The following is a 12244-nucleotide window of genomic DNA, read 5'->3' on the forward strand; positions in this document are numbered from 1 at the left end:
ATTCTGCGTAATATAAGAAGAAAACAAAGTTAAGTCGTGAAGTTGGAACAAATAAGAGTCAAATTTATGAGTATTTTTCAGATAATATGATTATATATAAAATCAAAGTAACTTTATACATATCGTTATACTTAATAAGATAATTTGGCAGAATAGCTGGATACAAGACAAAATTGATTGTTTTTTTATTATGCTAATCACAATTAATTATTTCGACAATAATATTTTTTACTTACTCTCTAGCTTTCGGGTTCTAGGCACCTCAGTCCACAACGCGAACAGCACTTCTCCATCAGTGGGCAATCCTCATCTTTCAGACACTCGGGTTTATTAATTTTGGGACACACTGAGGGCATTCGTGGGCAGAAACCTGTTTTAGCTGTATAGGATAAAACAAGACACTTGATCTTGAAATACTTGATCACAGTTTGAGACAAATTGGGGGAATCTTGAAAACGCTGAGCAATGTTTTCTTCTGATTAAGCCTCTTACCCTTCCTACTAGAGTAACAATAGAGTGAAGGAGGCAGAGTATCAACTTTCTATGGCTAATAATTTGAGAAGCATCAAAAAGTCTTTGCCATTTCTGACTTGTAAAATTTGATAGTATTCTTGCCTGCCCTTACAAGAATTAGTGAATTTGGGGTATCTAATCCCAGAGCACAAGAAGTACAAGGAGTATCAGAGGTTACCCGGAATTTCCTTGTTTTATAAACTGTAGAAATTGAGGACAATATCGGGGGAAATGAGTTGCCTAAGGCCACACGGAAAACCAGTAGAAAAGTCAAAGTCAGTTGAAAAGCTTTTGACTCCTTGCACCATGCATGCTGTACCTCGAAACACTGACAATCCCTGAGACAAGACCATACTATCTATCTCAGCACTATGTGGGGGAATGAGCACTAGCTCTACATGCTGGAGAGTTCACTTTGATCCCAACAGCATTTTGCTACCAATCTTCTCTCCAGCACACCTTACAGGATGTGAATATGCTATGTATGCTTTGAAGTTCTGTGCAGACATAAGGGCTTATTAGGAATATACTCAATGGTTACGCTGTTTTTGTTTTTGTTTTTGTATAAATATGTCAATACTGTCACCTTGTAGGCCATTGCAATGAGACTCAGGATAAATAAGTTTTCATGGGGAAAAATGAAGAGTGATACCATTCAGGGTAGTCTTTGAAGAATAGCACAATAGTCTCCCAAGATCAGGAAGGTGACATGAGAATATTGATTGGACATCAAAAGAGTAAAGATTCCCAAAAGACCTCTAAGGTCAGCCTAGGAGACAGCATGACTGCCTCAGCCTAGCAGGCTTCGGGAGGTATATCCCAGTCCTCACCTGTCCAGGGCATGGCACAAACAAAGCCGCACATGGAACCACAACATTTTTCAGCTCCAGGGCAGTCATTGTCACTCTTACATGGATCTGAACAGTCCATATGGTTGTTGAAAGGGAAGTATGGGCACCGTCCTTCCTTGACTAAAATAAGAGCAGATATGAGCTCCTTTAAATCCCACCCCATCCCAGCACCCTTCAAACAACTTTTCTTTCTCTTCAAAACTAGTATCTCTGTGACTTGATTCATTCTACCCTGCCCACCTCTAGTGGACTGCAGAAGAATAAAATGCCTCACCATTTCATGGGATGTAGTAGAAAGAGTTAGGCTTGGTGTATGAAGCCCCAAGGTAATGTTCCAGTCCTGCCACTTAATGAATGACATCGGTTTTCTTCTCCATAAAATAGGAGTAATTGTGTGAAACCTACGCAAATCAATGTAATCCATTTTAGGGGACTTGGTTTTACTTTGAATGAGGAATGACATGATTTGGCTCACATTTTGAAAGAACTGTTGTGACTACTGTGTTGATAATAGACTGTGAATATGGAAAGATAGAAGCAGGGAGACCTGTTAGGAGTCTGTTGCCATAATCTAGGTGACAAGATGGCACCTCTGATCAGGGTGACAGCTGTGGAGGTGGTTAAGAGGCCATCGGGCTTTGGATCTATTTTCAAGGTTGATATAAAAATCATTTCCTAATCTAATGGATGTTGATTGAGAAAAAGAGGCATCAAGGGTGATTTAGAAAGTTTTTCAACCAAGATGGGGAGAACTATGACAAGAGATGGGACAGCAAAGATAAGACGTTCAGTATGTATGAGAGCCACGTGGAGGTGCAGAGTAAGCAGTCGGAGTTTGGGAGTCAGATTCGGGCTGGAGATACAACTTTGTGGGTTGCTAGGACACAAATGGTATTTAAATTAATTCTTCGAGATTCTGTGTGTGTCTCCTGTTGTCCTACCTTGACTGCAAATTCTATGGGGGCAGAAAGTGTTTCTTTTTACTTCTTTTTCCTAAGGTCGGATTCGGACTGTGGTGTGTTTGACTCTCAGAACTATTGTCAGGTTCTCTGTGAGCCCCAAACCTTAATTTTCCACAAACCAGTCCAAACCCATTTTTCCAGCCTCTTGTTGCTGTCAGCCCCGGCAATAGGGCCAATGTCTTGTCCGTTGCAATGTGATTCTTTAAAGCCTCCCACAAGGGAAGCTTGTGGTCATAGTTTCATCAAGTCAGGACTGCCGTGGCCAGTTAGGCTCACCGTGCCCTTGGAATTAAAATTCCAGTTCCACCCTGGCCCATTGTGAACCTCTGGACAACTAACTTTCCATCTCTGTTTCCTCGTCTGTAAAGCAGTGATGTTGGGAAACTTTTCAGCCTGCTTCACAGAATCTGAGTTCAAAATTCTAATGCTGCCTTGTAAATAACATGGTGCTGCATTTTGAAGATCAACGGTCATCATCTCAACTGTTATCATTTAGCGAGCCCACACTATTGGACAGCCACCATGTCAAATCTTTGTGTCCTTGATTACATATAATCCCACCAACAACTCAATTAGGTCTTTGCTATTTTTCTCGTATCACAGGGAAGAGAACTGCAACTCAAAGAGGTGAAGAAATTTGCAGCAGGTGGAAAAGTAAAATTTTAATCCAGGTCATGTGGCTCCTAAGCTCTGTAGGACCCTGTCTCCCAGCATCACTGGTGATGGTTATTATACTAAAGAGTGAATCCACACCCTTCACCTTCACCACACCCTACTCATTACCTATTCCATGCCCTACCCCTACAACATGGGATTCCAGAGCTGGCCTCTCTATGCTTCATTCTTGGTGAATCCTCAGGTGATACTCAATGGATCAATGTGATGGGGAAACACCTGCTTCCAAGGGGTACGCTGGGCTCTCAGGTCCCATTAGCCAAAGTTTATTAACACTTTATGTGCACTATCTCATTTTTTGGCGCAACTCCATTAGATAATAGTATTATTATCTTCATTTTATAGACAAGAAAACTGAAATTCAAAAAGGCAAGCAACTGGCCTGAGACCACCCACCAGTAAATGACAGAGCTAAGACTTGAACCAAGGCAGTTTAACCTCAAAGCCCGTGCTGGTATCCTATTCTTAGTTAGACTAGGCCCTCAGATTGCCAAGAATATTAGTCTTACCAGTAAAGAAGCAAGCTTCCACGCATTCTTTCCTGTTGAAGAAGTTGTTGGAATTCCCAAGGCAACCTGTGTACTTAAAGGGTTTGCATAAATATTCTTGTATGTCAAAATACCAGCGCACTGAAGAATCATTACAGTCTCCTGGGTTTAAAGGTTGCATGCAGGGTTCTGAAGGCAGGAAGCAAAGAGAGGAGAACATAAAAGGTAGGGAGGGGAGTGGTCATACCCTCAGCCTTTGTATAGTTCGTGGTGTTACCATTCAAGTTATAAAAAGAGCCATGGTCAGTAAACATTCTAGTCCTAGCTCTACTATGAATACTCTACATTGCATAGCATCTCTGAGCATCATTTCTACCTTGCAAAGATGAGGGGCAAATATATGAGAATACATCAGAGCTGATCTTTCTTCTCTACTGCTCTGAACTTTGAGAGGGCAAGACTTGTCCATCAACTATATCCAAAGTGCCTAAGGCAGTGCCTGAAACATAGAAAGAATGAAATACCAAGAAAGAAAAAAAGCAGCCCTGCATGACTGGTTGGACATAAGCCATCTCACAGGACATCCACATGAAACAGGTCACTCTGAGACCATGATAAAGTGAGAATAAAAAAGGATCACTATGAAACCCACAAAACACCAAGCATTTGTGAGTGATCAGTGCTTCTCTACCAATTACAGCTTTAACCTCACTTCAGTCTACCCTCTCCATAGATAAGAGTCACTGAGATACTCACAGTAATTGGTCCCACTTTCCAGCCTCACCTAATCTAGAGCAAACTTCAATTTCCTTAGCCTCTCCCTGAAATTATCCAATTAAAGCTTCAATCCTATAGTAAATTCTTTCTAGTATCTTCTTACTGAGATGCCTCAGGTTCTCTATGGTGAACATTCTCCTTCACTGCAACGAGTCATAAATCTAACTTGTTCAATTACAGGTATGTTACTAAGGGTTGTAAAAGTGGAAATTCTCCAGTTACAGGGAGGTGGTATCTCCAGGCGCCAACCCCCAGGAAAAGCAGTAACTCAGTCACAGGGAGGTGATATCTCCAGGCGCCAGCCCCCAGGAGAAGCACAACATTCCGAGGTGCAAGTAATAAAACTGTCTACTAGGCCCTGTTTGATCTGAGAGTCCCCCGGATACATTTATTTTTGTACAAGACGTTAACGGCTAACTTCTGCTTCTTGTAATCTGCTTGCTTGCTTATTCAAGGATGTAGTTGGAGGCTTTATATGCTGCCTCCTCTGGAAGCTGGGGTCTGATCTTCTCTAACCTTGCGTGGTAAAGAGTCAGTCGCCGGCCGGCTAATAAAGGCTGATAATTAATCTCTATTGGTTCCATGGGTCTTAGAATCATTCACGCCATATCAGAATCTTTGGCCAAAGGACATTGACTGTAGATATGTGTTGAATGGATGTAAAAATGCACTCTTCCCTATTATTAGATGCTCAATACTTTGAGTTACCCGAAAACTTCCTTGGAGATCAGTCCAACAACAACTCCAGCATCTCAGCTGACTGAGGTTTATATTTGCCACAGTGCAAATCACAGTCTCTTGACACATAATGAGCATGTACTTGAGAGTTGGGACTCTAATTAGAGAAGGAGAAAAGCAGGAACAATGGCTTCATTGTCCTGCCACCCCAGGGCATCTTTCTGCCAGTTCTGGACCGGGCAGGAAGTAGGACACCTCGAAAGATACCTCCGCCCTCAGCCTGGAAGTCTCTACCTTTGTATGGATCCATGCACTTTTTCCCACAGGCGAAAGAGCAGCACTTCAGGAATCCACCACAGTCAGAGTCCACACTGCACAAGTCAGGAACACTACCATTACAGCTGATCCTCTCCTTAAGGCACTTTCCTGGTTTCTCTGCAACAAAGACGTGGCTGAATTCACATCCCTTGAGAGTTTCAGGTCTTCTCCCACGGCCAAGGTGAATAGGAAAACTCTCTCGGCCCTGTCCTCTACCTTTAACCTTCAATATTTAGGGACTAGGTGTAGCCTCTTCCACTCTTAGCCCATTCAGAGAGGAATTTGTGCGTGGGTAGAACTAGAGGGGAAGCTTCTTAAATAGACACCAAGCACTCTGTCTTAAATTTAAGAGATCCTCTCTCCTTTTGAAACTTAATATTTGAATTCCTAGCTCCTCTGTCTCTAATATCTTAGTAGACAAGGAAAATTAATTAGTGAGGAGTGGTGGAAATATCATGGAAGTAGGAGTCAGGAGGCCCGATTTTGGCCCCTGATTCCTTGTGAGCTCAAGACCAACCTGAGTCCCACTCTACGACTTCAAAATTACCTCTAAGGGGGAAGGAAATCACGGCAGGAAGGAGCACTTATAAGTAAGACAGATCTGGCTTGGGAGCCTGACTCCAACACAACTAGCTAAATAATCTTGGGGTGCGGGGGACAGAAATGTCTTCCTTTGTCTGAGTTATAAGTTCCCCAACTGTGAAATGAGAATGACAATCTCTAACTTACAGACTGCTTGTAAGAATGAAGTGGGACGATGCGTATAATGCACTTATCACAGTGCCCGACGCATGCTAAGAGCTTAGCAGATATGGGGTTTTTACCTTTCTTTTTTAGGGCTAGACATGGCTTCCTGATTTCAGGGCTTAGAGTAGGTGGAATTCTAAAATTGCACCCTTGAGATTCCAGTCCTCTGGTTCTTGAATCAAACACTCATTTAGGTACTGCCGTGAAGGGATTTTGTGGAGGGAATTAAAGTCCTGTCAAGTGGCCTTAAGATACAGAGATTAAGGTCTACGGCCATGCTACCCTGAACAAGCCCCATCCCATCTGATCTCGGGAGCTAAGCAGGGTCAGGCCTGATTAGTACTTGGAAGGGAGACCACCTAGGAAGACCAGGTGCTGTAGGCGTAAAAAAATAAATAAATAAAATAATAAGGGATTGTAAGCTGACAAGGTCCTTACAATCTGTGAGGCCAACCAAGGGTTGCCTCGCCTAAAAATAATAATAATAATAATAATAAATAAAAGATACAGAGATGATCTAGGTGGGCCTGATCCAATGTGTTGAGTCCTTTAAAAAGAAGAGTTTTGGCTTTTTCCCCCTGATTGGTAGAGAAGAAGAGGTCAGACCGATCTGAAGTATCCAGAGAGGAATCCATCATGCTACTAGCAGCTTTGAAGAGGGAGGAAGCTAAGTGGCAAGGAATGAGGGTGGCTGCTAGAAGTTCACAGCCAGTAAGGAAACCTCAGTCCTACAACTGCAAGGAAATGATACTGCTAATAACCAGTGAGCTTAGATGAGAACCCTGAGTCCCAACTGAGAACTGCGATCTTGACTGAAACCTGGTGAGAATCTGAGCAGAAAACCCAGACACACCATGTCAGACTTCTCACCTATAGGTAATTGTTATGCTGTACCAGAAAGATAATATAGTGCTTCATGTGGCTCTGTGACTCTAAGCTGAGCCTCTCTCCAGTGGAACCTGACCAGAGAAGCATGACGCTTTTGGATACAACTGAGTCTTAGAATAACAGAAGTTTAGAATTGGAAACTCCAAAGTAATCATTAGTATAACCTCCTAATTTCAGATGTTTTTTAAAAACTTGAGGTCAGTTAGGATAATACGTGAGATTTCCAATTCATGGCTCACTCCAGAAGCCCCACATGTCCCCCGAGAACTGGCCACTGAGACTTTTAGTACTTTCCAACTGTATTTCTTACCCTTCATTGCACCCTTAAGGCATCTGAAGCTAAGGACAGCCTGAAGCTAAGAGTGTATGATTTCTAATCTAGAGTGTACGTTCGAATCATCTGTGCATCTTTTAGCAAACAGACTATGGACTTCATCAAAATCTCTAGAAAGTGAGGCCTAGGGACTCAGATTTTTTTAAGTGCCTCAGGTGATCCCGAGGCAGCCATCTGGGCACCATAATATAAGCTACTACTTGGAAACCACTTTTCTAGGTTTGGCCACAGGAAGAGTTAAGCAAATCACACCGGAACACCTCCCAATAGGTAAAGAGGCTTAGAAACCTTGGGATTATGAAGACAAACTTCCCGCTCACTAGCACTGACTCCAACCAGTTCTTCCTGTCTCCTATTTTCGAGAGGCCATTTAAACTTTTGTTGGGGTTTTAATCATTGAAGTTCCTCTCCCCACTGTCACCCTGAACTCTTAGAATCCTCCTTCCTTGCTGTCAGCTGTTCTCAGCCACTTACCTTGTGTGTACCGTCTCCTCCATGATACACACACACCAGAGGGTCCTCTGCTGTTACTGGGGACACTGCCCAGAGTTCTGGTCTTAGATCCTCTCCTGTCATTACTCAACGCATACTTCCTAGATGATCACACCCATTCCAGCAACGATCCCAACTGTGATTCCCTTATCTCCCTCCAGACCTATCTTCTCTTCCAGGGTAAAAACTTCTCTCCAACCGTCTGGGGTAAACAGCATTTGGGCGGCTTGTAAGCAGCGCCATTGCAGCATGTTGAAAACCGAACCAATGTCTCCCCATGCCTAAGCAGCGCCTTCTTCTCTCTGTTCTCATCTCGACATTTGACATCAATAGTCCCCCGGTCTATTATCAGAACTTTGAGATCTGCTCCTCCTTCTCCATCAACCCCGCATCCTCTCAGTCATGGACTTGGGTCAATTCGATCTTCTAAATCTCTCTCCAAACTCCATCTCTTCACTCTCTTTACTACGACTGCCCCGGATCAGCACCTGACTCCTCCCATCTTTTGCTTCGATTATTCCAGCACCCTCCTCACTGATCCTCTGCCAGGCCTCACGCTCCTGTCTAGTGACTGACTAATTTTTAAAAATTAAACTTGGAAAAGACACATACCTGGAAACGTTAGAGAAATAATTTGGGAGGAGGGGTGAAGCAGGTCGCAGAAGGGACATGAAGAGCCCAAGGTGGGTGAGTAGAGCTAGTTCTCTGAAGCCACAGTAGAAGTGGCTTCATCAGACACAAGTCCTTGCCACATGTCTAACCTTCAGTGCCAAGAATGTCTGCTAACAAAGAGTGGCTGCTACTTTTCTGAACCCACCCTTGACTCTTACGTATGGTGACACAAATGTCTGATTCAAAGGGAGGGAGAGAAGCAGCAGGAGAGTTCCGTTCCTCCAGGAGAAGGTGGTACTGTGGAGACGAAGGTGCCTGTGTGGGATGAGAAGAGGGGCAGGGGTTAGGCACAGGCCAAAGAGAGACACAAAGCATCTGGGATGAACCTTAGCGATAACCCACCAATTCCTTCGGTCTGCAGAAGAGAAAACTGAGATGCATCATGGGAACGGGGTTTGACCGTGGTCACGTGACAAGTAGGGCATGACTTTCAGTCCCAGGACCCTCCCAGTGACTCCACACTCTGCCATGGCTCCATACGTTGTCTACCCAGGAGCAAGACACTCACCCATTGTCTTGCTCCTGGGTGAGAATACACATATGATCATCACAGAGATTTGTCTGGAACAGTTGCAGAGCTGGTTTGCCCAGGTACTAGTGAGCAACTGGTGACAAGAAACTAATGGTATGAGATTTCAGGAGAGCGTGGGCATATCGCACTGGGTCTTAGTGCCTCAGGAGCACAAAAAGATCCCAGACAACCTTGGGTGAACAGAGATCCCTCTTTTTCCTTCTGGGTTACCCAGGCCTATGATACTCCCAGACGACCACATAAATAGATGACCTTCCCCCACTCATTCATATCTCCATTTTCTTCCTGGTTCTTACATTTTTTTGTTTGTTTGTTTTTATGATGTGAAGAACTGATAATACCTTACTGTATTACCTGTCGAAGTAAATAAATTTCAAAACAGCAAGAGAAGAAGAAAGAGAGAGGGGCAGAGAGGAAGGGGGCAGGGAACAGAGAGAAAGAATATGTCTTTATGCCAAAGTATGCATCTGTATTATTCACGGAACTTCAGACACTGAGAAAGAGGTAGAATCCTCTCCATATGTCCTGAGCCATACTATGTGGATGCCTAAAACTATATCTTTTTTTTATATGAAGTGGTATGGAATGATCAAACCTTAGTGTTTGGAGTGAGACCTCAGTTCATGTCTTGTGTCCCCTACTTACCAGCTTAGTCACTTACCCTCTCCGAGCTCCAGTTTTTAATTAAAAGAAATAGTAATAACACTCACTTCATAGACGTGAGAATTAATTAAATTATTGTGTAAAGCATGGTGACTGCCATATAATCAATGCTTTATATGTTTAGTCAACAATTAATATAGTGAATGAAAAAAATGGTATCTATTACATTTTTAGCTTTTGAGTTCCCTAGTCAGACTGTGAATCATAATTTCAGTTTCCCCCAGATTAACCAAAAGCCCTCTGGTGCTTTAAATTCTTAAGATCAAGTCACCCTCTTGGTTTAAATTTGACCCTTTAACCTGGTAACTCATACTAACTGAGTCTTAAGAATTAGTTGATCAGATTAGCCTGTTGTCGTTAGTAGGAAGCAGAGCTTCTGGGATGGAGGTAGATGGAGGGACACACATTAATAGGATTTCAAAAAATAATACAGGCTGTCTAGTTAAAATTTTTGGTATAAATATATCCCATGCAATAAATTTTTGGTATAAATATATCCCATGTTAGTATAAGGACCATGGTTATACTAACAAATTATTTGTTGTTCATCTGACATTCGAATTTAATTGGTCATCTTGTATTTTTATTTGCTGAATCTGGCAACATTAAAAGAGTGAATCCACTTTGCTTAGAGAGGAATTTGGGCAAGAGACTATCAAACGTGGGTCCTATGGGGGAACCAACAAACGTGAATGGAGGAGTTGCTCGGTGGTGACCCTGGGGAACTAGGGCAGACCTGGAAGACACAGGCACAAGGGTGCTGTAGAAGTAACAACAAACAGGAATGAACAGAGTTTGACTGAGTCCAGTTTCCATCATCAACTCACTATGTCAATTAAGCTGGTTTTATCTCTGTCCACACATTTGAAAAATGAGTGGATTCAGCTACATCAGTCCTGTTCCTGCTGGCGTACCCATAACATGGAGGACACAGGAAGATTTTTCCAGAGGATGCATGGGCAAAGCTAGATTTAAGGACATTATGTCCTAGTTCTTAAATTCCACATTTACTTTTTCCTAAAATTGATCTGCCTGAGAAAAAGCCTGCAGTCTGCAATTCTCCTTTTTTTGTCTTCTTTCGTAAAGTTCTTCTTTTTCTTTGAAAAGGGGAGGGGGCATACTCTTACCTACCTCTTGCCTTTCTCCCAAGTATAGAAACTTCTGAGTTTCAAACAAAGGGACAATTTGAGAATGCATTTTCCTGAGGATGCTTCCCATGAGAGGAAAGTGAAGAAAGTGTGGGTAAGAAATACTAAGGGGTCAATGCCTTGTTTCATTCAGGTGACAAAGTCATGGTAAGCCACTGTGCTTTTAGCTCCCTGAATTCAGAAGTTCAGTGGTTGCTGCAAGGATGTGTATTAAAACATTTATTTCAACTGACCGATAAAGTCAGTTTTTTGTTGTTGGGGAAAGTAAGTCTGATTTGGCTCATTGAGGACTGACTTTGCCAATAGTTGATGTAGTTAACATTTTTTCCACAAATACAGTGAGTTCAATCTTTAGCATCTAAGCTTTCAAAAAAACATATGTGTAAAGCATGCAATAAGATAAAGGCACTTGCTAAAAACTGCATGATCAACGGTCTATCAAAGTTAATAGTATTCAAACTTTCCAACACTTAACAGAGTGTATCAGATTAAATAAGACGTCTAAATAAAAGAGTAATGGGTATAATTAACAACATTATTAATCATTTGGTAAATGCTGGTAAAGCCTTTTTGATAAACTCCAGAAATTAAGAAAATCACTTGTGATTTGTAATCATTATTCTAATTACTAGGAAACAAATTCTTTTGTAAGTATCAGGCTTTGAATTCTATGCTTTTATAAAAATTGAAAGAGGGTTTAATCAAGATATTAATTAATATTTGAATTAAATCATTAAAATAATTTTGAGTATTATTGAGTACACTTTTTGAGTATAAAATAATATAGGGTATTATTTGATTTTGGGCAACTTACTAGAAGTTCAAAGAACCAAGTGACATACATATAACAAAACTCTTTTTATTCTCATGTACCCACATATCATTAAGAGATGCATTACTTATATACATTACCTATAGAATTTTGTATATTTATCAATAAAATTTGTGCATTTATCAATAGTTTCAATGTATTTATTTATATATTCATTATTATTATTATATCTTTTATTCCTAGTGTCTTATGGTCACAGTAAATGTAAACATTAAATTTTAATTTATACACGTTTTTATTGCATGGCAGTATGAAAAGGTCATGAATAAAAAAGGCTTTTGAGTATAACATGTATCCATTAGATTAAAAGTCTGTGGAGTAAGAGGAATGGAAATAGGAGTTCTGGGAGAAGGAGCCATGTTTTAAAATTTCCAACTTTTAAAGATAAAGTGCTTTTCATATATTTTTCAAATGGATGATTGTGGGTCTCAAATTAGTATAATAGTTTGACCCCACCTGATTCATTTTCAAAGTTATGTAGCAGTTTTTAAAAAATGTTGATATTTATAACACGTTTGCATAATGCATTTGAGATTCATTTATGTCATTGTATGTTGTTTATACTTTTTATTGCCCAGTTATCATCCATGGTATGAATATACTAGAGGTTGTTTATTCATTCACTAGTTAATGGACTAGTGAATGAATAAACTAATGAATAATGAATAATTTCC

The 12244-nt window shown here is 41.1% G+C and overlaps 1 protein-coding gene and 1 pseudogene across 1 annotated transcript; one reads left to right on the forward strand and one right to left on the reverse strand.

Moving 5' to 3' along the window:
- Positions 1-239: 239 nt before the first annotated feature.
- On the reverse strand, positions 240-7214 carry WFDC8 (WAP four-disulfide core domain 8). Its single transcript, XM_006922074.1, has 5 exons — positions 7208-7214; positions 5212-5379; positions 3511-3678; positions 1344-1484; positions 240-379 (listed from the first exon to the last, which is right to left on the reverse strand). The coding sequence occupies exons 1-5, from the start codon at positions 7212-7214 to the stop codon at positions 240-242; spliced, it is 624 nt and encodes a 207-aa protein (XP_006922136.1).
- Positions 6275-6393, forward strand: LOC112471077 (annotated as a pseudogene).
- Positions 7215-12244: the final 5030 nt, after the last annotated feature.

Source organism: Pteropus alecto, unplaced genomic scaffold (genome assembly GCF_000325575.1).
Source record: "Pteropus alecto unplaced genomic scaffold, ASM32557v1 scaffold45, whole genome shotgun sequence".
Taxonomy (NCBI): Eukaryota; Metazoa; Chordata; class Mammalia; order Chiroptera; family Pteropodidae; genus Pteropus; species Pteropus alecto.